The 26,390-nt window shown below is 37.6% G+C and overlaps 1 protein-coding gene across 1 annotated transcript in view; it reads left to right on the top strand.

Moving 5' to 3' along the window:
- Positions 1-26,390, top strand: part of LOC150088367 (methionine synthase-like) — a 668,558-nt gene that overhangs the window by 456,013 nt on the left and 186,155 nt on the right. The window contains 1 exon segment of the mRNA XM_090370745.1: positions 23,468-23,543. Within this exon segment, the coding sequence (XP_090226871.1) occupies positions 23,468-23,543 (76 nt within the window).

The raw sequence follows: 26,390 nt of genomic DNA on the forward strand, positions 1-26,390 counted from the left end.
TCGATGGACAGGGCAGTGTCAAGTCAGTTTGGTGTGACATAAGCATAGGGAAATCAAAATTGAGAGTAGGAGTGTGCTATAGGCCTAATGACTCTGATGAGTATAATAATATATTGTACAGGGAAATAGAGTGGGCCAGTAAATCAGAGAGTCTTATAATGGGGGATTTTAATTTCCCAGATATTGACTGGAATTTGTGGGTTGGTCACTCGCACACTAGCAAGGCTTTTGTGGATTTATTGGATGATTGTTTTCTACATCAGCATGTTCGTGAGGCAACAAGAGGGAGCAATACTCTTGATCTGATTATCAGTAGTGATTCTTCATGCATTAAGAACCTGCAGATAAATGAACCACTAGGTGGCAGTGATCACAGTGTGTTGAAGTGGGATTTACTCAAGGAGGTAACTACCATCAGAGGTAAAGGGAAGGGTTTTTGTTTTCGTAAAGGCGACTATGATGGTCTGAGACAGTATTTAAATTCTATACAGTGGGACCAACTGATGATGTTACCAACAGCAAACTCAAAATGGGAAGCATTCAAGGAACTAATCTTGGTGGCTACCAGGCTTTACATACCAACTAAGAAATATTGTTCAAGGTTTAGGCCTAAATGGATGTCAGATGGACTAATGAGACATGTGGCAGAGAAGAAAAATGCATGGGATACATACAAATTAACACGTGACACAGAAGCCTATGATAGATACAAGTTGATCTGTAACCAAGTTACAAAGGAGGTTAGGCAGGCGAAGGCAGACTACGAAAAATCCTTGGCAAAGGATGCAAAGAAAAACAGAAAGGAGTTCTTTACATACTTGAACTCGAGAAGGAAAGGGATGAATCAGATTGGTCCACTGGATATTGATGGTTCAACAGTTGAGGATCCTGCTCAGGTGGCTAACAATCTAAACGAGTATTTTGCATCTACATTCACGCATGAGGAGTTATTCAGGAAGGAGAATGATGTAGGTAAAGTAAACATTGGCAGTGAGCTGGATGATTTTGTAATAACTGAGAGGAAAGTGGAGGAGAGATTGTTGAGGATAAACATAAAAAAGGCACCTGGGGTGGATGGGATCTATCCAGTTATATTAAAGGAGGCAGCAAAGGAAGTATGCAAACCCCTAGCCATAATTATGAGAGCTTCTTTGGACTCAGGGGAGGTACCCATAGACTGGAGATGTGCAAATGTAACCCCAATTCACAAAGGAGGATCAAAGGCTGACACAAGTAATTATAGACCTGTTAGTTTAACTTCTGTTCCAGGTAAATTAATGGAGGCACTGGTTAAAGAAGCACTGCAGGATCATCTAGACAAGAATTCAGTTATAGCTCAGACGCAGCATGGTTTTGTTAAGGGCAGGTCTTGCCTGACCAATTTGATTGGATACTATGATGTAGTCACAAAAGAACTGGATGCAGGGAATAACTTTGATATTATAAATTTGGATCTTAGAAAGGCTTTTGATACTGTTGCACATGGAAGACTGCTGCACAAATTGGAGCAGTGTGGCATTGGAGGCAAGTTGCTGCTATGGATAGGGGGATGGTTGAGTGGCAGAAGACAGAGAGTGGTAATCAATGGACACTGCTCAACGTGGACTAATGTTATTAGTGGAGTTCCTCAAGGTTCAGTGTTGGGTCCATTGTTGTTTTCGGTGTTTATGAATGATATTGATGATGGGATATCAAGTTTAATGTCTAAGTTTGCAGATGATACAAAGGTTGGCAGGGTCGTTAAGGACACTACTGACGCTATGCTGCTGCAACAGGATCTGGAAAGGTTGAACAGATGGGCTGAGAGGTGGCAAATGAAGTTTAACATTGACAAATGTAAAGTACTACATATGGGTAACAGTAACCCCAGAGCAATGTATCAACTCTGCGGTACTACACTGACAGTGGTGGAGAATGAAAAGGACCTGGGGGTAATTGTGCAGGCAGATATGAAGTTCTCTGAGCAGTGCAGACGAGCTGCAAGAGTAGCTCATGGTGTCTTGTCAATGATATACAGGAATTTTTCTAGCAGGGATAAGGAGGTGATTATTCCCTTGTATAAGGCAATGGTTAGGCCACATCTTGAGTACTGTATACAGGTCTGGAGGCCTCATTTCAAGAAGGATGTAGAGCTGCTGGAACGGGTACAGAGAAGGGCAACAAGATTAGTAAATGGAACAAAGGGTTGCTCTTACGAAGAAAGGCTTAAGTTTTGCAAATTACAGAGTCTGGAGACTAGGCACCGGCGAGGTGATCTGATAGAGGTGTATAAGGCTTTGAATGGTTTGAGCATGCTCAATGCCAATGGGATTCTTCATCTTTCTCAGAATAATCACCTCAGAGGGCATAAATTCAAATTGAGGAAGGACGGATGTCGGATAGATGTGCGGAAATTTGCCTTTGGCCAGCGGGTGGTTGGTTGGTGGAACCGACTTCCATCACTTGTTGTTGAAGTTGATAGCCTAAACAAATTTAAAGCTCAACTGGACAGGTATTTCGAACGAACGGAGGGGTGAAATGGGAGAGGGTTTTTTTTTTTTTTTTTTTTTTTGGCTGATGCTGAATAAGCTTGCTTTCTTGCGTCATATGCCTCTACTAATGCTAATGCTAATGCTAATATTTTGCATTTAAAAATGACAGAACAATTCAAATTATATTGAAGTAATTGACCAGTTGCAGCCTGACTGTGAGAAATCATTTGTTAAAATTTCCCACACTTTTTTCTCATAGTGCAGTAATGGAATGAACATTGTCTAGATGTTAATTTCATTAATTAGAGTGTATGTTTATTGGTATGACTCCAAGAAAGCGGATAGCTTTACCAATCGCAAATAAAATTAGGATTTTTGCAAGCTGTAGATAATGGGGTGCATTTCAAGACTGAAAGTTGAAAAAAAAACATTCCTAAGAGTACTCTTTGGAATGTCAAACAGTTCGGCATAGTTTCAAAATAGTGAACAGTTCTGTTCACTATTCTGAAAGATCAGAAAAAGATTGAAAATTTAGAGAAATCTACTGCACCAGATAGGATTCGAGCACGAAAGGCGAAGTATCCGGATCTTAAAAGGGTACTTGTAGAATAGCTAATGATGATGTGTGCAAAAAACGTTTCTGTAGATAATTCTGTAGGTAATCTTTTAAAAGCTAAGTCTGAATCGTTTGTGCATCAAATGAATATTGGAGATAAAAGTTCAGTAGATGGTTCCAGAAATTTAAGACTTGTCATAGCCTGTCTATCAATAAAGTGTGTGGGAAAAGGTCAGCCGTGGACATTGATTGCTACAAAGGAATGGAAGGAAAATCGTTTAAAAAATGATTTGCTGATATACAACCACAATGACACCTTCAATGCTGATAAAACTGGACTCTTTAATCATTGGGAAAGCCTAGAAGCCTTGATGCTTTAAAGGTTTGAAGACATTACCAGCTAAGGTAAAGAAAGTCAACACAAGAACCATGGGAAACTTCAGGATACTTTTACTGATCAAAAGCGTTTCCTGGTACTGCAGTTTCTCTCTGCATTCTCAGTAAACATATGGTGCTTGTTATCGGTAGTGGCAGTAGAAGTCGATAACGATGTATTGATTATTTTTTTCTTATTATTAAAAGCAGATTATCGGAATTCATGTGTGGGCTGAAATTTACTTATGAGTACACCCTCCAGACTGCCTCAGTCTTAGGGTGTTTATTTCCCCCTTCCCTCTGTTTTAACCCGACATCAAAACGACTTCTACGGATGGTGCGTGTTATCGGTAGTTGCAGTAGAAGTCATTTTCCTATCAGATTAAAGCAGTGGGAAGGGGGATGCCGACCGGGCTAGCCGGGTGGGTAAAGTGCCTGCCTGGCAACCCAAAGGTCACGGGTTCGAATCCCACCTCGAGCTTGGATCAAAGTACTGCAAAAAACCTTGGGAGGTGCATTATGGCCACAGAAGCCGATGCGCCAACAACTACCAAAAAAAAGGGGGGGGATAAACACCTTAAGACTGAGGCAGTCTGGAGGGTGTACTCGTAAGTAAATTTCAGCTGCGAAGGCATTACACTCGTGAACTCCAATAATCTGTTTTTAATAATGAGAAAAAACTAATCAATACATTGTTATCAACTTCTACTGCATTACCGATAACACACACACACCATCTGTTTACCGAGAATGCAAGGAGAAACCGCGTTATCAGGAAACGTGTTTGACCACTAAACGTTTTGCGTGGTTCTCATGTTGGCTTTCTTTTTACCTTTGCCACATTACCGACTATGTATCAAGCAAACTAAAAGACATGGATGACATCACAAATCTACAAAAAATGGATCAGAGACTTAGATAGCAGGATGAGTTTGAAAAATAGAAAAAAATACGACTTATGTACAATCACTGTTGAGTACCTACCACCAAATGTGATATCAGTTCTTCAGCCACTTGATCAAGGTGTAATCCAGTGTTTTAAGAAAAACTTATATTAAATAAAATTTAACTATGTCTTGAAAGCAAAATTCAATGTGAAATTGACATCCTGTAGGCAATGTATTTATGTGTTTCAGCATGGGATAAAGTTGATGAAAAAGTGATCACCAACTGCTTCAGACATGCTTTATTTACCACCTTGAATGATGCAGTGTGTGAAGTTGCACATACTTCTTCCTCTATTTATTGCGAATAATAGGGAAGAAATATTTGAGCATTTGCATCATCTCCTAAACTTGCAGGATAACTGAAACTTAAAGATTATGTGCAGAAGTGGATGTTTCAGGATATGTATGAATGAAGATGAGTAACCTACTGTGGTTGAACAAGAAGTTTCAGAGAAAGATGTTCATCAAGGATTAGAACTTGAACTTTGTGTGTGGCACACACACACACGCATGATGTACTGATCGTATTTCTGCACTTGTTTTCAAAACCTGTGCTGATAAGCTTACTTTCTATGTCACCTTTTTACACTTTTTTTCACTGGTGTTTTTCATTCTGCTTCGCAGTCTTTTTGTATCCATTCAGTTCCTAAAAAGGGTGACAAATCTCTCCCATCTAATCCATTAACTGGCAACTCCTAAACTATCTAGAAGTCCTCCATCTGATCATTGATTGCCAATATGGATTATCTTGATGTTGATCCACTTGCGATATACTTACTTATGTTACCCATCTATGGACAAATTCAGAAATGTTTGGTGTAACTCAACAAAAAAATGGTGAGTTAAGAGCAGTTGCTCTTAACTCACCATTTTGAAAAATGTTAAGAGCAGTTGCTCTTAACATTTTTCAAAGGCTTTTGATCATATTTGGCATAAAGGTCGTCTAAATAAGCTTCCATCTTATGGATAACTGACTGCTGAGGGTAGTGGTAGATGGCTCTGTATCTTCTAACTTCTACAGTAATGCTGGTGTTCCCCTAGTTTCAATTCTTTTTCTCACTTTTTTCCTCTTCTATATTAATGAACTTCCATTTATTGAAAATTCTATCTGTAGTGTTGCCAATGATAGCACATTGCATTCCATCTTCCACTTTGAGAAACAGCTTTAACGTCTCAAATATCCACTACCAATTCCATAACTGCTGATCTCCAGGTAATTCGTCAGTGAGGCAAAGATAATTAGTTAATTTCGATCCTTCTTAGCCTCAGTCCCATCTTATATCTCACAAAAAGGATTCTTCTGTTCCTATGCTTATCTTCGGTGATACTCAGATTTCTAGACATATCACTTATCTCTATTAGGTATTACCCTGACTTCTAACCTTTCTTGGCACAAGCACAAGTACATTACAAATATTGCTTCCTCTGCATCTAAAAAACTGGGCTTTCTCTTTCAATTGCAATGTTACTTTTCTTCCAAACAGCTACTCACTCTGTACATATCTCAAATCTGCTTCACCATGGAATGTCTCAGGCTTCCAGGCTCTGTTCTAAAGAGGGCAGTCAGGTTAAGTAATGACTCATCTCTTACAAAGTCTTTCCACCCTGTGTCTCATAGATGTTCAGTTTCTTATGCATGCCTTTTCTGTAGGTACTTCCATGGGTGCTGTTCTTCTAAATTGGCTTCTGTAATTCCTCCTCTCTCTTCCAAACCAGTTCAAACACATGACACAACCTGCATCCTTTTACTGTTCAACTTCAAACAGGATCAACTTTTATTTTTCCTGGGTTTCTATTTTTTGAAACAACCTCCCTCCACAAATATGAGATGTGGCAATAAAGTTCCCAGACTGGAGCAATAAAATGACCACAAAGCACAAAAATGGTTTTATTTTATTCAAAGTAATCGCCACCTTATTACAGTATTCAAAAGATTTCTGAAAAAAGTCAGAAAAGGCATTCAAAGAGATAATATTCAGTTTGGCTGTTATATTTTTCTTTATGTCCTTACTATCCTGAAATCTCTTTCCTTTGAGGGCAGTTATCACCTTGGCAAAGAGAAGGTTCTTTGGTGCTAAATTGGGAGAGTGGTGTGAATGGTTTATCCTTACCATTCCATGTTTCATCAGAAATGGCTTCACAACAAGTATGGAATTGGGAGGGGGGGGATTTATAAGGCAACAAATATGATAATTGAAAATTTAATATTAATTTTTAATTAAAGCAAAATTTGATATATCTGTTCATTGCTCCATTGAAAAATCGTGATATGGAACTTTAACATAACTAATGAAACTGGTTGTTATTTTAAATCTATCAGCCTACAGTAAAATCTCTGTACTACCATCTGGTGGAGGAAGTTTGAACTACAACATACCACTTCTGTTTATTTTAAAACTCTTCGAACATTCAGGAACTTTATTGCACATCGTATTTCCTGAAAATTACAATCTACAGAAATTCAAGTCTAATATCAACAAGTATCTTCTTTCAGCTTCTCAGCCTTCATCCCATACATAGTACTAAGTACTATAGGTTCTAATATCTTTTTTGTTTAGATTATTCATTAAAAGAAAAAGAGAATACGGGAAAATTAAGGTATGGAATTACTGATACACATATAAGTACTCGTGTAGGTACGCCATAGTTTACCATAAATTTGAACTATGTTTGTAGTGTAACGGCATTTTTTTAATTGTATCTCATATTGTGGCTGCCTTCACAATGATAGCAGGTATTGCACTACTTTGAATAAATAACGCTTCTCTAGTAGAGAAGACTACTGTTATTTATTTTCAGTGAATATCACCGCCCAGATGGCCTATTTATAAGCTAGTTGGTGGGCAGGTACCCTGATAATGCAAAATGCAATCCTAGTTGTGAAGATATTGCCAACTAGCTTCGAAATTGACCGTCTGGGTGGCAGTATCCGCTGAAAATAAATAACAGTATTCTTCTCTACTATAGAAGCATTATTTATTCGAAGTAGTACAGTACCTTCTATCTCATTGTGAGGGCAGCTGCAATATGAGATACAATTAAAATGATGTCATTACACTACAAATGTAGTTCAAATTTATGGGTAAACTATGGTGTATCTACACTGATATTATATATTTAATTATCTAAACCCATATGAAATTATACCTTGTGCATTTCGTCTTCATATAAGTACTCATATATTCAATGCAACTCCACATGTATATGTACATATGTATGAACAGCATTTGAAAAGTTTATGGCCAGTATGAAGGATTTATTTGAGGAGTCTAGTAACATGTTATTCTTCAACATTTTCCCCTTTGAAGTCAACGCAATTTTCTGTGAAGTAAGTTTTCTCATGGGCCTCCAGGAATGTATCCACTGGAGCATTGGCATCACTGTCAGCGGGAAAATGGATGTCAGCCAGGTATTTTTTTAAAATTAGGAAATTGGTGAAAGTCCATTGGTCTTGGACCATCCTGCACAAACACCAAATCTGCTAGGTTTGTGCGGGATGGTCCAAGATTTCAAAACTGCACTCATGAAGTGCAGCAATGGCAATGACAGCTTGTGGAACAAGAGTTCTTTGTGAAGTTTACCCTTGGTTTTGTCTTTGATGTTTTCATGCAAAAAAACTCACAAGATCTGTCTCTGGCTCAAAGTGATGGACCCACCTCTCATGCATGAGAGGTGGATCCATCCTTGCAAGGTTTGTGACCTTGCAAGGAAATTTACTGTATCTGCTTAAAAACAATGCAAATTTTCACTCGACTTGACTGCTCTCAAGTGATTTTGATCTGCTGTCAAGAACTTCAAGACCCATCATACTGACAACTTTTAGTGAGAACTCTGTTGTTATGGGTACATGCGTCCCTCCGAGATGCCTAAGATGCTGAAATGTACCGAGCGATCACTCATCACCAGATCTTGCACACTAACAATTTCTGGAATGCTGAACATTGCAAGTTTTCTGCAGCATGGTCAGGTTCTGCTTCCCTTAATTAAATTCTGTTGCTTATTTCTTAACCATGGGATAGGAAGGGGCATCCTCCTCAATGTTGTAACCAATCCTTGTGAATTATCTTTGGTGTCACCTTTTTCTCAAATATTGCATGACTACATGTTGACTGATTTTGTCCATCTTTTCTCATCAAAACGACTTTGTTGACTACAAGACCTGTAATTAAAAAAATATGTTATTGAAACTACATGAAATTTGGTGGGTTGCTTTTGAAGTGCTATACATTAGGCTTAGAAATTAACATAATATTTATATATATATAAACAGAAAGAGAGAAAATATGAAGAATTATAGATATATTTTTAAAAATATATAGAAAACAGGCTTGTTGATACTGAAAGTAAAGTGCCTAAGCCAGCGTTTCTCAAATTGTGGGTGCAACTCTCCGAGGGGTTGCAAGCATCTTAGAGGGAGGTTGCAGCTGGATACATTTGAATATGTAATGTATAAAAATTCATCTTTGTTGATAGTAAAAATGAAGGTTAAATCTCAGATATATTATTAATACTCAACTTCATTACCCAAATCACAAGACTATTCCACTTCCACTCACATGCTATTTATGCTATTAAGTTTTGTTTCTATTTTTATCATAGTGCTGGTAGGTGAGTCATGGTGAAAATATCTAAGGTTAATGAAGTTTTATTCGATATCAGTTCATTAGTTAACTGCATTTATATTTCTTTCTACAGGATTCCAAATCTGATAATTTTTATCCCAAAGTTATTGGGATATTTATTTATTTTTGTTGATAACTCAGTATCTAGTTTTAACCTTGTTGTAATCATTATTTTACTCATAGAGGAAGAGGTGGTGGCGACACAAATTTCATTTAGCATTTTAGGGGATCGTGATATCACAAAGTTTGAAAACCCCTGCCCTAAGCTGTAAACAAAAGAGAAGTATAGAAAGTATACTGTCGTATATCACAACGGTATACTTTTCTATTTTTATTTTCATTCATATATTATTTATGTGTGTACAATTTAATACATTTATGTATGTGTGTATCTTTTCTTTCTTAATATATACCATTATGTTTTTCATTCCTTTACTCATTTTTCTATATATCTACCTATTACTTATATTCATTATGGACTTTCTGTCTTTAAATGGCCTTTGTCCACGAAACTCTCCTTTTTTTCATTTTCACTTTCTTTTTTCCTTTTATATATTTGAGTATTAATAATATATATATAGTGGATTCCGGTATTTTGGCGACCAGTTATTGGGGCAGCCATTTATTTGGGAAAAATCTTAAAAAACAGAACTCAATCGAGAAAATAGCCAGGGTTTACTTCGCTTAATTGGGACAACATGCTGTTTAATCAAGGCAGGAGACCACAGCATTGGAGATTGTCCTACGATTGTCTCCGACCGAACCACGTGGTACGGTCGGATTTCTGGAGGTCACAACCATAAAACAATAAAAACAATTAGCAGTCACCTGTTTATTGGGCTTTTCTGTTAGTGCAATCTGTCATAAATGGATAGTAAACTCGATCTTATTGAATTTGCAATAATACCGACAACTGGAATTCTGTGGATTATTTTGGTGAAATATGTTTACACTTCCATGGAATCTTCAATCATATAAAAAAATTAATTTTCAGAATCTTCTCTTCATTCCTATTTTTAAAGCTTCGTAACTTGTTACTCCGTTCTCACTTGCACATATCGTGTTACTTGCAATTTGTGTGTGCCGTGTTCTTTGTTATTGATTGCTTATCTTTTTACTGTTTTAAATTTTAACCCCCACCCACAAATGTCAGTGAACAGAAATGTCAACTAGTTAGTATGTACATATTACAGTACGTATTAATTATTCCGTTTATCACGTATATTCTTCCGATTTTCACGTATCATTTAATTTTTTAATTGGTAAGGTAATAAAGGGTAAATCTGTGCTTAATATATTTTTACTTTTAAGCCTGTGGATAATATTCCTTCTGTTTTGGCTAATTAGAATCGGTGTTTAATATAATTAAAATTCAATTCACAAACGTGATACACACTGACCAGCACTTACTACACATCGTATAGTGAACGGTACTTTACTATGTTGAGTTCGTCGTAACGTGATTTGATTGTACAGTGAACCAATTGTAAAGTGGGGGGGCCATTGTATTTTTAACTATTTACGTGAAACTTCGGATAATTGGGGCAGCCGCTTAATCGAGCCAAAATGCACTAGTCCCGATGTGTCCCAAATAACTGGAATCGACTGTATATATATATGTGTATATATATATATATATATATACACACACATACACCCATGTACATGTATATATATATATTGTAGATATTGAAAGGGAGTGAGATTGGTGAGTAGAACAAAGGGTTGCTTTTACCAAGATAGGCTTAAGGTCTGCAAATTGCAGTGTCTGGAGACTAGGCACCTGCACAGCGATCTTATACACTTTAATCAGATTGCTGTGCACCTGCACAGTGATCTGATTAAAGTATATAAGGCCTTGAATGGTTTGAGCAAGCTCAATGCTGATAGGATTCTTCCTCTTGCCCAGATTAGTCACCTGAGGAGACATAAATTCAAATTCAGGAAAGACAGTTGTAAAATAGATGTGCAGAAATTTGGCCCTAGCCAGCGGGTAGTTGATTGCTGGAACAAATTTCCATCTGTCATAGAAGTTGACAGCTTAAATAAATTCAAAGCGGAACTAGACAATCATTTGGAGTGGATGGATGGGTGAAACGGAAAGCGTTTTTTTTTTTTTTTTGGCTGATGCTGTATAAACTTGCATTACATGCCTCTGCTAATGCTAATGATAAACATAAGGGAAATGAAGGCTATGGAATTGCAGATGATCTTTAAAAGCTTGCAGGAACCAATAAAACATAAATTGAAAATTTTGTATTGATCTACCTGTTTATTTTGATGAAATTGGATCCCTTGACAAACCTTTTTAAAAGATCCGTGTGTAAAATTTCATGATAATCCATCCACTGCAAATGGATGGACACACATAGTAAAAACAATAGATTCTTTATGAATTGAAAACATACTTAAGAGTTGTTTTCTTCAGTTAAAATGTGGATAACCAGGATCATCAGCATCATTGTTTAACCATGCCTCTGCATCATCTTGCCCACACTCAGAAAACCCGGGAATCCCTCGAAATAAAGTTACAACCTCACTTACGTCTTCATTCAAATCTTGCACATGTGTGACTGTCTCTTTGGCAGTGCCCCAAAGTTTATGCCATTCCTTTTTCAGATTTCTCTCTGACAACATGTTCCAAGCATCTGCTAACATGTAGAAACAATCCTTAATGTTGAGCTTCTTCGAAAACTCAACCACTCTCTCTTCATCTCCCTCTGGTATCAGCAACCGATGCAAGACTTGTTTTTTATACATCTTTTTTAGTTTTTCTCTAACACCTTGATCCATTGGCTGTAACATTTGGTGGTAAAAACCTCACAATGAAATTCTCGTCAATTGAATTAATTTTTTCAAGAGGGGGTGGGATGGTACATTATAGATAATAAACAAAACTTTACCAGCTTTACCCTCATTTTCTCGATGCCTCTTCACACTTGGAATAAAATCTTGGCTAAACCAATCCAAAAAAACATTGGAATTCATCCAAGCATTTTTCTGTCCTTTATATTGTACTGGTAGGCACTTTACACCGTTAAAGCATCTTGGATTTCTCGATCACCAACAATGGTAAACATGCTGTCCACTTGCATTTGCACACACCATAACTGTAACACTGTTTGTTAGATTTGAAATGAGGCACCACCATTTCGCATTGTTATGCAAGTGATTTACAAGGGAGTGACTTCTAATTAAGACCAGTTTCATCGGATGGTAAATGTCATCCTTGAAAAACATTCTTTCTCTGCCATTTTCAGAAAAGACTCTTTAAAAGCTTCTGCTTCCGGGACATCACCTGATAAAGCTTCTCCTTGAATTTCAAGCTCCCTTATAAGGTGGCAAGATTTGAAATTTTTCAGCCATCCTGTACTGACTTTAAATTCAGATGGGCTTTTAAACTTTTGATTCAGTTGTAATGTGTTTTTGCATAACAGAGGTCCAGAAATAGGTTTGCCTTGACTTCTCTTTTTTAGAAACCATAAATAAACAGCGTCTTCTAATTTTTCATTGCTAGCTTTTTTCATAGTTTTCCTTTTTTTTTTAGAGCCATATTCATTGTCTGACTTTGAAGTAAACTACAAAATTTCATATTTTTCTGCTCTTTATGTCAGATATGGTTGCTTTACCGAAGTTAAATATCTTAGTAAGAGATAATACACCAGTTTGCTCTTTTCCAGTCTATTAATAATTGTTATCTTGTCTTCTATTGACAACAGATTACGATTTCTTTTGCCTGTAGATGCCATTATTAACTCAAAGGGGCAGCAGTGTTAAAATTAAAAAGCCAAATGACACAATATTTCACTTTGAAATAGCCACGAACAAAAACTCTAACATTGAGTGATGATTAGAAACAAAACGCCTGAAGTAACCTCACACTGCAGTGGCTCACAGTAGACGGAGTGAAAGCTAACTGCTCCCTCACCATATTCCCCCGCACAACGAACAACAATACAACAGACAATGATGCAAGGTCACGGGAGACTATGCTGGGTTCACACAGTAGTTAAAGCCAACATTTGATGTTTAACTCCTGTAATGATAAATTAAGACTTTCTATGCTGTATTGCCTATATATCTTCCAATAAATAATTGGAAATGAATGCATCAAGCAGCAGGAGTAATATTTCAGCATAACAACCAATGCACTAAAAGTAGATACGGCAATTTGTTATTTTTTTTTGGGGGGGGGGGGTTGGATAATAGACATTCAGATAATCAACATTCTACTGTAGTTTTTTTTTTCTGCACCACCTTTCAAAATATCCTGCCAGCACTCATAATCCCCTCCAGTGGGTAAACAGGCCTAACAGTGATGAACCATGCTTGATAAAAGAGTGTCTGTGTGATTCTGTGGCAACAAATCCCATTCTTCCACCAGTGCAGACCTTAGCTCACTAAATGATTGGGGAGTTGGCTGTCAATGTGCAATGTGATGTCCAAGGGCATGCCTCACATTTGATGGGATTTAAGTCTGTTGATTATGCCGGCCATGGCAGTCATCCAATATCTTCAGTTTCAAGATATTCCTCTACCACTTGAGCTCTGTGTGCAGTGGTGTTGCTGTGCATGAAAATAAAATCTGGGCCAACCACACCCATAAAAAGTCACACGTCGGGCACGAGGATCTGTTCTCAGTATCTCTGCATGGTTACAGTATTCCTATCAAAAACATGAAGAAGGTTGTAGGGATTGATCATTATTCCATCCCACATGAGAAACATCACCTGCACTGTAAGTGTACCTTTCTCTGATGTTGCATCGATGGTTTTGCATTCCTCATTATTCCCAGATGACATTTGCATTAGCATTATTGAGGCATATGATGCAAGAAAGCAAGCTTATACAGCATCAACCAAAAAAAAAAAAAAACCTTCCCATTTCACACATCTGGTTACTCCAAATGTTTGTCTAGTTCAGCTTTACATTTATTTAAGCTATGAACTTCCACAACAACAGATGGAAGTCTGTTCCAGCAATGAACTACCTACTGGCTAAAGGCAAACTTCCGCACATCTATTCTACAACTGTCTTTCCTCAATTTAAATCTATGCTCCGTCAAGTTCTTAATTTGAGGCAAGCAGAAGAATCCCATCAGCATTGAGCCTGCTCAAACCATTCAAGGCCTTATACACCTCAATCAGATCACCTCGTAGGTGCTAGTCTTCAAACGTGGAAATTTACAGAACTTAAGCCTTTCTTCATAAGAGCAGCCTCTTTGTTACCATATATAAGTAAAAAAGTCTTTGTTGTTTTTCTTTGCATACTTTGCCCAAGATTTCTGAGCCTTTGCTTGCTTATATCTGCTATAGTCTTCTGTGTGATCTGATAATTTATATTCATCCTATGCATTTTTCTTCTCTGCCATGAGCCTCATTTATTCATCTGTCATCCATTTAGACTTAAATCTTGAACAGTATTTTTTAATTGGTATGAAAAGCTTTGTAGCTTCCAAGATTAATTCCCTGAAGGCTTCCCATTTAGAATTCGCTGTTTTTAACAACATTTTCTATACAACATTTTCTAACAACAAATTCTATACAGTGGGATCAACGGATGTTGATTCCACTGTATAGAATTTAAAAACTGTCTGAGACCACTGTAGTCACCTTTATGAAAGCAAAAACCCTTCCCTTTACCCTTGATGGTAGTTACATCTTTAAGTAAATCCCACACCAGTACACTGTGATCACTGTCACCTAGTGGTTCCTTTATCTGCAAATTCTTAATGCATGAATAATGGGCGCCTCTGTAGCCGGGTGGGCAGGAGCAGCAGTGCATAGCACACGCTTCTTGATTAGACCGGGGTTTGTGCCTGTGACTACCAAATACGGAGGATGTGGAAAAGTCATTGAATGACCACCACATATCCCGGAGCAATATGGCCTTAGTTGCTAATGCTCCTAAAAACCAAATAACAAACAACATGAACAATCACTGCTGATAATCACATCAAGAGTATTACTCCCTCTGGTTTCCCTCGAACATGTTGCTGTAGAAAACAGTCCTCCAATAAATCCACAAAATTCTTGCTAGTATTCGAGTGGCCGACCCACAGGTTCCAGTCAATATCTGGAAAGTTAAAATCCCCCATTTCAAGACATTCTGATTTACTGGCCCACTCTATTTCTCTGTGCAATAGGGATCGCTAGGTGTCGTCCAGTGTGGTTCATGTGTAGTGAATGTGCTCCTGCTTTTTGAGATATTTAATGTGTTCATTGACAACCCCCCTATGTATAAATATGTGTTCTTAGAAGTTAAAGTTGTGGTGAGTTCATAGGTGATTTTTTGGTTGTTGGGACCGTGGGGTTGTGGAATTATTTGCATGAGATTATATTACAAACTGAGTAATTGATTTCATAGTCGTACATTGCATTGCATAGTGCATAGTGATTTTTGGTTGTTGGGACCGTGAGGTTGTGGAATTATTTGCATGAGATTATATTACAAACTGAGTAATTGATTTCATAGTCGTACATTGCATTGCATAGTGCTTATACTTATAACTCTGAAATCTCCCATAGAGATACCATTATCCCATAGACTTTGTATGGATGATAATGGCGACTTGAAATATTCCATTTTTGAATTTTGTCATGGAGACGGAAAACATTTACTAGCGCCATCGCAGTATTTTGACTTAATATCATATGTTCATTAGTCTTCACTCATCTTAGCACTGTATTGCTAGTTTTCTTTTCGTCCAGCTGCTGTGCAGAAGCTACCTGCCACCGAATTCACCTACCAAGCAAAATAAACTTATTTCGCTTTCAGGGAAGAGGATTTTAATTAACATATCTTGTGCGTGTGTTTTTTTTTTTTTTTTTTCCAATCCCATGGATGAAAACATACCTAGCTCTCAGAACTCTGAGTCTGAGACTATAGACTCAGATGCGAGTGCTAAATCTGCACCAGAACTCCTGTCTAAGAGTGCCAGGAAAAAACGTACCACGATTATGTCTGATTCAGACAATGAATTCCCAGTTAAATCAGCTTCTCAGCGCTTTTTAAAGCAAGCTGGAAACGAGGGCCCAAAACGGACTGACGTAGATGCTGGGGAGCAGATAGCTAAGACAGCAAATGTAAAAACTGTTGGTAAAAAAAGGAGAAAAGGAATTGCTAACATCTAGCTTCGCCAAAACTGGAAACTCAAAATCTGAGGGAACTAATAAAAATGTGGGCAAAGTGTACCCTAAGACAGTGATCAAAAAATGTGTTCAGATCTCCAATACTGATGAAAAGAAAAACTCTCTTACTTCGGATTTCAGTGAAGTAAAGGTATGTAAAAATCATGATGTACAGGATACCTCAAACTTAAGTTCTTTGAGTAATCAAGAAATTGTACATGAATACTCTGAAGTAGATAAAAATCCTGAAAAGGAACAAGCTTTGCCCAAGTCTGACTTGACACAAAACACTTCTTTTGTGGAAGGATTTGATTTTTCTGAACCTCTTGACCCAACAAGGGTATATAATATAATTACAAAAATTAAAAGATCTCTAGGGGATTACTTAGCATCCGAATCGAGTAAGGTAACAAAGGTTGCCACTAATTGTATCCAGGGTTTATGGTCAGATTTTGAGGCTGTAACTACTGCACTAATAATTGAGAATGAGCGTTTAAAAGTCAAGGCAGGGGAATTGCAAATAAGAGCAAACCTTTTTGAAAGCCTCTTTAAAGAAGATCCTAAACTTACGTCTTATGCGGAAGTTGTTAGAGAAGACACTGGAACTTGGGCACAATGTCCGGCTGATCGGACTATCCCCTCAGGAGTTATTACTAAAGAACACATAAGTGTATCTGAATCCAGAACTACAGAATATGATAAACCCAGGAACAAAAGTGCGATTAGTAGTGATCCTAACAATATAATAATATTAAAGCCATCACCTGACAGTTCAATATCCAGTGGTCAGGACATAAAAAACAAGGTCACCGACACAATAAGAAAAGAGCACAGAAATATCAAGATTAAAAACATTAGATTGTTAAGAAACAATGGTGTTCTAGTCGAAACGACGAACTATACAGATGCAAAAACCATTTGCAATTCCACAACGCTGACTGGTATTGGTCTGGCTATGGATAAACCCCGTTTGCAACGTCCCACTGTTCTAATATACAATATCCCCAAGGATTATTCCAAAGAGGACATTGTAGAGGATCTCTACATTAAAAACTTGAAAGACTTTGGCTGTAGCTTGGAAGAGGTGAGGCAAGGAACCACTTTCAGGTTCAGTTCTGGTGCAGGAAATCGTGTTACTAACTGGGTCATTGGATTAGCTCCAAAAATATACAAATATATAATGCAAAATGATCGTATTTTTCTGGGGTTCTCCTCACACAGGTTTCATCATTTTACAGCTGTTTCTAAATGTTTTCGCTGTCTGGGGTATGGACATTCAGCGCAAAACTGTTCGCACAAAACAGTCTCGTGCGGCCATTGTGCCAATGGAGGCCACTTCTTCTCGGAATGCACGCACAAAGAGGAGCCACCAAAATGTGTCAACTGTAAGAGGAGAAATCGAGATTTTCAACATTCTGTTCGTGATAGCTGCTGTCCCGAATACATAAGAGCGGTGGAATTGACAGAAAAGAGAACACAATATGAATAACACGGCTAATCCAAATCCTCTTTTGAGTGTAAATTATTCTTACCAGGGCATTAAAATCCTGCAAATTAACGGCCAAAGAGCTAGAGCAACTATGGACGAGATAAGGGTGGCGGCATTTGAGAATAAAATGGATATTATTTGTATTCAGGAACCTTATTGCTCTGCACAAATTGGTGGTAGAGCATTTAAGCTAATGGGCTTCCCAACTTCTGCAAGAATTGTGCACTCGCTTGACAGTTCGCCCAAGACAGCTATCGTCATTCTGAATAACGATTTAGTGGTCACCTCTATTTCTGGTGAGTGTTCTCAGAACGCAGTCTGTGTGCTTGTCTCCTCGAAATTTATAAATTTCTATATCGTTTCTCTCTATTGCCCGCCGTCAGAAGACTTCCAATTGGCTCTGCACTGTATAGATAGATTATGTACAAAGTTTGCCTCGAAAAACTTGATAATTTCTGGTGATGTAAATGCAAAATCCAATATGTGGCATAGCGGGTTTAATGACCCTCATGGTTCGGCCCTGGAAGATGTTATTCTTGCTCATGGACTTACTGTTCAAAATTTGCCTAATAAACCCTACACTTTTTCGACCGTCAACGGTGAAAGCAACACATTGATATTACTCTGACCTCTGTCAAAATTGATTGTTGTATCTCTCATTGGGATGTTGTCCCAGAGTTAATCAACAGTGACCACCGTGCCATAGTTTATGGTCTTCTTCCTGGGCAGCGAGTCGACGACCTTCAACTTACTGATCTTAGGAGATTTTCCATTAAGACTATTAAATGGAACAAATTTAAAGATTTCCTCTCTGCTGTCTTTACGACCGAAATGATCGAATCCCTTAATATATTAATGGCTGAGGAGATTGTTGATTTTGTTCAAACCCAGCTGTATCTGGCCACGGATTATGCAGCGAAGAAAAAACACAACAAGACAACTCCTGTCCCTTGGTGGAACTCAGATCTTGCAAATTTTAGATTGCAAGTTCAGAACGCAAGGAAGGAATATCAAAATCACAGACATCTGTCTCAACAGGATGTTCAAGCATACAAGGATTCTTATAGAGATCTTCGAAGGAGATACCACAAAGAAATAGCTAATGCTAAAATAGATTGTTGGCAAGGATTTGTCAAACAGGTTGGAAATTCAGAACCGTGGGGATTAGTTTACAAAATCTCCAGAAACAAATTAATCTGTGGAGAAGTGTACAATACAGTAAGAATAAACAGAGCAGAATCTGAGGACTGGAGCTCCACGGTACATGCTATAGTGTCAAGTCTGTTCCCTAAAGATATTCCAGAGTTGGATACATTGGAGCAAGGCAAGATACGTCTTGAAAACAGTATGTACACGGGTTCAACTGATATTGAGTGTTTTAATCTGTTGGAGTTGGGTTCTGCCATAGCTGGATTAAACAGCAAAAAATGCCCCGGAATTGACCTTGTGGAGAATCTTGTTATCGTCAAGTTTTTCAACTTTTACCCACAAGTACTGCTAAATCCCTTGAACAAATGCCTCCTGGAAGGATACTTTCCAAATCAGTGGAAATTGGCATTGCTCAAGATTCTTCACAAGACAGGGAAAAATATATCCGATCCCCGTGCTTACAGACCAATTTCCTTACTTGCTAATCTGGGAAAGTTATATGAACGTCTTCTGGCTCCCAGAATACTAAAGAAATTTGAGGAAAACCAACTATGCTCAAACTGTCAGTTTGGCTTCAAAAAAGGGAGGTCCACCGACGATGCTATTCTTACGGTGATGAACTTTATCCAGAATTCATCTTCTAAATATGTTTTGGCAATTTTTGTGGACTTTGAGGCCGCTTTCGACTCCCTCTGGTGGGAGAGTGCCCTCAGGTCTTTAAGGCTGGCTAAATGTGATAATTATGTATACAGGGTACTGAGATCATACTTTAATGAGAGATACATCATGGTCAAGGCAAAGCATCTGTCTTACAAGGCCCAGATTTCGAGAGGATGCCCCCAGGGGTCGGTGTTGGGGCCTCTCCTCTGGAATGCCGTACTAGATCAGTGGCTCACGAAATCACACGAGGATTCTCTAAAGGTGGCCTACGCCGATGATCTCGTGATTGCCATAGAAGGAAGGTCATGTAAGGTATTAGAGGACAAAATTCAACCCATCTTAGATGATTTGGTGGCATGGGCTGACATCAACAAGCTCAAGATATCTCCGAGTAAAACAAATTTCATGACATTTAAAAACCACTTTAATTACGGAAGACCACCAAGAATTCAACTGAATGGTTTACAGATACCTTATGTTCCTCAAAACAAATATCTTGGCATAATTCTTGATGATAAATTAACCTTTCTCCCTCATGTCACCAAACTGAAGGAAAAAATTAGAAATTTTACTGCTTCGGTCATAAGAATCTCCAAAAGAGACTGGGGTTTGAATAAAAAGACCTTGAAACTATATTATAAAGCAATATTTCTGCCTATAGTTTCGTATGGAGCAGGTATTTGGCACCAGAATGTCGTTAAGGTGATAATTAAAAACAAGCTACTATCAATTCAAAGGACAATGCTTCTGGCACTAAACAATGCCCCTCGTACAGTATCAAACAATGCCCTCCAAATTCTTGGAGGAGAACTGCCTTTAGATTTGTTTATCTTATACCGTGGCATGATTTATAAACATAAGAAAGGACTGCAGGTATCTATTATGGGAATTACAACCGACCCAGTTAGTAACTTAAAGACAGAACGGAAAAGATTATGGAGTGAAATGATTAGTATTTGGCAAAGTAGATGGAATGAGTCTGTGCATGGCGAAGTTACAAAGAAGTATATTGAAAATGTTGAGTTTGCTTCTACTCAACCTTCTGTTTCGTGGTTTGCACCAAGCATGTTTACGACGTATTTATTAACAGGCCATGGATCTCTGAGGGCCAAACTTTTCGACAGAGGTTTGGAGCCGGATCCTTTTTGCACCTGTGGTCAAATGGAGGACTGGATCCATGTTTTACTGTTTTGTCCGCAATATACAGACCATCGAGTATTGCTACTTAATCAGGTTCCAGGTCTAGCTGAGGACAACGTGAAAATACTAGTTGAGAACAAAACAAACTTTGAGACTTTCCAGACCTTTGCAGAATCGGTCTTTAAGAAAAGAACTAAGAACTCAACTAAGAACTCAAATCCAAAATCGAGTATAAATCTGACAGCTGAGCAGTTAATATAAATGTTGGTATCCCATTAAATATAAATAGGATGACTTGTCAGATATGTAAATTGAATTGTATTACTAGGATTTAGAGTCAAAATTCTATTATCTTTTGTACATATGTAAATATTTACTTTTTTTTTTTTTCTGGTTTCCAGGTTTGGGCAACCTGGGGACGGGATTGCTGGCACCCACCGGTATTGCACTATCTCTGGTGGGTGTGGGATTTGTGCCCATGGCACTAAAGGTAATAGTAGACCCAGGCTTGGCTGCTTGTGCCTGGGGGCAGGCAGCGGCTGCCTGGGTGTTGGCTGCTCCCTGGTAGCAAGGTGCACATACACAAGCGATAAAAAGCTTGCTGAGTTTCTGCACCACCACAGACGTGCAAGGTGGAGATGGGCTAAGGCCTAGGAGCCACCCTTGATACAGGTAAAACACACACACACACGTGTTCATATATAATATAGTATATATATAGGTATAATGAGAATGATAATGCTAATGTATATAAAATTGTATATATATCTTCTCTGTAAGTTCTTGTATATAAAATGTAAAGAATTGTGTGTACAAATAAATGAAAAAAAAAAAAGTGTGCAATTGTTTGTTCAACTCATCAGAGTCATTAGGCCTATAACACACTCCTACTCTCATTTTCCCTCTCCCAGTGTTTATGTCACACCAAACTGACTCTACATTGCCCTGTCCACCAATGTCAACTGGATGCCCTTCCTTAGATTTTGTGTTTCTTAACTAACAACATAACCCCTCCTCCCTTACTACCCAGTCTAACCTTTCTGTACACATTGTACTCCTCAAATTCCAATTTTGCACTGCTTATATATGTGTGACACCATGTCTCTGATATCCCAACACTATCTGCTTTTGATGTCTTGACCAGCACTTTAAATTCATCAAATTTATTTATTATACTTCTAGCATTGGTGTACATGCAAATATACATGCATCTATTCTTACTCTTAGTTACCTTAACATTTATAATCTGTTTGTAGACTAAAATGGGTTACATCAGAGATCAGAACATGGACTTTGCAGGTCTCATAATCACATGTTCGTGGTACCAGTTTCGACAAACTCTGCTATGGTTTGGGGTTAATGGGATACAAACTACTGACATTCTTGCATAGAGTCCACTTGAATGAGTCTTTTTAGCACAGTCCGGTTGGAAATGTTTTTACTTGTGGCTGAAGCAGCCTCAAGAGACAATTGATGTCAGGGCGTTGTAGGGTTCTGTCTTACTGTTAGAACCAGATAGCGATCTGTTCTTGTTGACATAGTCCTTGGAAGACCTTGGTCAGCTCTTCTTGTAATGGTTTCACTTTCCTGAAACTGTTTCCATAGTGCTGAGATGACACTGCATGGCACATTAAGCCAATGTGCTCTCTGCCTGCGATTGTCCTGCTTCAAGTTGTCCATCTGTGTGCCATCTCAAAGTGTCATCTAAACGACTTTCCATCCAGAGTACTAGAGATGTGGCTATCCCACTGAGGAAGCCAAAATATCGGAATGAAGTGATGTACTCAACTTGTGTTTTTATAGGTATGAATAATTTGCATTTGGCTCTGTAAGGTTGTAGATGAAATTTTATTGGATACTCAGAATTTGCATGCTAGGATGCATATTATATCAGATATTAGCCTTCGGCGACACTGTTCACAAGACAATATCCATGAAAAACTGTTAATTTTGTTGAACAGTGTATTTTACAGTGCAAGACAGGAAATTGAATAATTATGTAAGATATGTGGTGATTTTACTTCGGGCACAAACAAGTGCCTGAAGTAAAATTAGTTTTACTCATGAAGGAATGAATGGCATGTTGGTAAAGCATGTTGTCAAGACAAACGGTGAATCAGAAATGATGTGTAATGGAGTGGTTTCTTCTCTAATCCAGTTTCCAAGGTGATTTCAGGAGTTACTTTGGATGACTGCCAAGATCCACTGAACTGTGCATCCACAGTAATTTTTATAAAGGTAAAAAAGGTAAACTGCAACCATCATCAACCCGCTGCAGGATGGAAGCCTCCTCAACAATTCATGCTGAGGGAAATGGACCATAATCTGCCACGCTGGTCTAGTGCAGGTTGGCAGATCAATCATATTTAACAGTCAGGGACTTGAACCCCGGTCTACTCAAAGCGCATGTGCTACTGCAATCCCACTTGTGACCACTTGGCTACAGAGGCGACTGAATCGCTTCAGACACTGAGCAGCTTTTTTAAAACTTGCTAAGACATCCTCTCCACATATATCTATGGTTTGCTATGAGCTCTTCTTCTTTCTCTGCCACAATCAAAATTTTGATTATAGATCTCTGCACATAATATGACTCCATCATATTATCTACTGGGACTTTTCAATTGTTTTGTGTAAGTTTTCTCTCTCTCTTGATATAGGCAAAAAAGAAACATCAGGAAATATGTTTTTTTGAAGTTATGTAGTAGTCTCAGTATCTGTTATTCAGTAAGAATAAAAAAACCTGGGATCAGTGTTTTTTTTTTTTTTATAATAATTCTATATTTCAGATGTTTCTGTATGTACAAATGGAAAAAAACATTTATTTATTCATATATTTCTCCACTAATGTTAAACTTGCTGTAATTTTGTATACATATTGCCATTAATACTTTTCACACTTTTTATGCATTCTCACTTATATTTCAGGTTAGGAAATACATTTCTCTAGAAGAAGCAAGATTAAGAAAGCAGAAAATTGACTGGAGAAATGAATCAAAACCAGGTTCATTACCTAGAAATTTATTTTACATATTATAATTTTTATTTAGGTGCTAATCAGGGAAAATAACAGGTAAAATATCAAATAATGACTAAAACTACAACATTTTAAAAGGATTCTAAAACTACAACATTCTTTTAGAGAACTATTATTTGTAGTCCAAATATTCATTTCTATTTTGATTATACACTAATCACACAAACAAAGCAATACATGACAAAATGGTTTCAAAGTAATTTTCTAGCACATTTTTGTTGATAACTCATTGTAGTCAAAATCTTTACATGTTTCATTTTGCAAGGACACTATTGCTAAAAAGATTGCTTTTTGGCAATTAATAGTAACCCTTTGCCGAGAGAATTTTCTTTTATTCAGTCTGTAGCTACTTTTTTTAAATTTAAGTATGTTCTGTGTTTTATGCTGCCTGAGAAAGGGGAAAAAAAAAAAAACCCTCATTACTGTACTTAAACCTTTAAAATCCTTAAAGGCCTCCCTAGATTCTTGTGGAAGTTGTCCTTAGGATCATATGGAGGTACATGATTCTTGTTCTTTTATCTTTCATAGATACAGTTACTTTTGAAAAATCTGTTATGGCATCTCAGAGAAAGTGAAATCTCTTTGAAACTACTTTTTTTGACTTATACTGACAACTGCAGGTGCTTCCGTAGCCAGGTGGGCAGGAGCAGCAGTGCATAGCACACACTTCTTGATTAGATCGGGGATCAAGCCCGTGACCACCAAATACAGAGGATGTGGAAAGGTCAGGGAATGACCACTGCATATCCCTGGAGCAATATGGCCTTAGTTGCTAATGCTCCTAAAAACCAAACAACAACAACAACAGCGGAAAGGTCAGGGAATGACCACCGCATATCCCCAGAGCAATATGGACTTAGTTGCTAATGCTCCTAAAAACCAAATAACAACAACAACTGTGACAACCACTGATAGTTATGTTATTCCTTTTGACGCGTTAATAATGTCTGCTGAAGCCAAAATGTATGTTCCGATAGTTTTCCTCCCTGAGAAAGTAGATGTTCCCTCAAAGAAAAAAAAAGTTTGATAACTTATTCACAGTTTTCATAATCCTTCAATAAGTTTTTCACATGTTCATTTTCAATTCCAAATTTTTCCAGGCCTTAAATGGTCTATTTGGCAAATCACAGTCTATGTGCTCCACCCCAACCTTTAAAAAATGGCATATGTGTCTTCACATAAAAAATATACCCAAACTGAGTCTGAATAATAATAATATGCATATCTAATATGGCAGGATAGTAGATTATATTAATAAATGCAAGATTCTGCATTGAGGTCACTGTAAATACCAAGTAAAGTTATCAATTGTAGATAACATACTCAATACTGTTGAATAAAAAGAACTTTAGGGTTGTAATACAGTCTGATATAAATTTCTCTCATCAGTATACTAAGGCTGGAAGGAGAGTTCACAAGATACTGGTAATGAAATACAGAAATGTTGCCAATATGATAAAGAATTAATTATTGCACTGTACAAATAAATGAGAGAACACATTTTGAATATTTTGTAGAGGTCTGGAAGAGTCATTTCAGGAACAATCTTCTTTAATTGCCATTTCTTGCATGGAGGTTGATGGTTATCAAATACTAAGTTCCTCTTTGTCTGGCATCATGAATTATATACTATAGGCTTCTACTTGGAAATTTGCTTGTATCTAACCATTTCCTAAAAAGGGGTAATAAATTCCTCCCAACAACTGTTGTCTCCCATTGCACTTACTTCTACTCTTTCTAAAGAAATGGAGAAATCTATTACTCTCCAACTTCTAAACTATCTCGAAACCTTCTGATCAGCGATTGCCTATGGATGAATCCAATGAAAAAGTTTGGTGAAACTCAGTCAATTGCTATTAACATTTCTAAGGCTTTTGATCATGTTTGGCAGAAAGGTCTTCTAAATAAGCTTACATCTTATGGATGGAAGCATGACTGTTTTTCTTGACTGTTTCTGACTGTTTTTTACAATTGGGTAAAATGTTTCAATTGTTTTTTTTAACTACTCTCTTCAGGTGATGGTAGATGGCTCTCTCTGTCTTCGAACTTCTTCATTAATGTTGGTGTTCCCCAAGGTTCTGTTCTTTCTTCCTCTCTTTTCTTCCTGTTTATTAATGAACTTCAACTGACTGGAAATTTTATCTATAGTTTTGCAGCTGATAGCATATTGCATTGCACCTTCCAGGTTGAGAAACCTTGCCCTGCAGAAGCTGCTTCAACTTCTCAATATCTGCCCCTATTCCTTAAATGCCGATCCCTGTGTAATTCTTCAATGGGGCAAAGGTAATTTGGTTAATTTCAAGATATCTAAAACTCAATATTGTCTTGTATCTTGCAAAAAGGAGTCTATTGCTCCTCTGCTTATCTTCGATGATACTCAGATTTCTAGTAGGGCCATATTTAACTGAAAGCTAATCTTTCTTGAGCACATTTTTGAATTCCATGCAAAATGTACAACAGATATTGATGTTATTCCATTCTCTATACTGTATTAATTTAGGAGCAGATGAGATCACTTATCTTTATTAGGGATTACCTTGACTTTTTACCTCTAATTGATATAAGCACATCACAAATATTGCTTCCTCTGCATCTAAAAAACTGGGCTTTCTCTTTCACTCTCAGTGTTACTTTTCTTCTAAACAAGTTCTCACTCTATACAAATCTAAAATCTACTCCACCATGGAATATTGCTCCCACATCTGGGGATGATGCTTCCAAAGAATGTCTCGGGCCTCCAGACTCCATTCTAAAGAGGGCAGTCAGGTTAATTAATGGCCCATCTCTTACAAAGTCTCTCCACTCTCTGTCTCA

Source organism: Mastigoproctus giganteus, chromosome 3 (assembly GCF_048544385.1).
Source record: "Mastigoproctus giganteus isolate SK-2022 chromosome 3, ASM4854438v1, whole genome shotgun sequence".
Lineage (NCBI taxonomy): Eukaryota > Metazoa > Arthropoda > Arachnida > Uropygi > Thelyphonidae > Mastigoproctus > Mastigoproctus giganteus.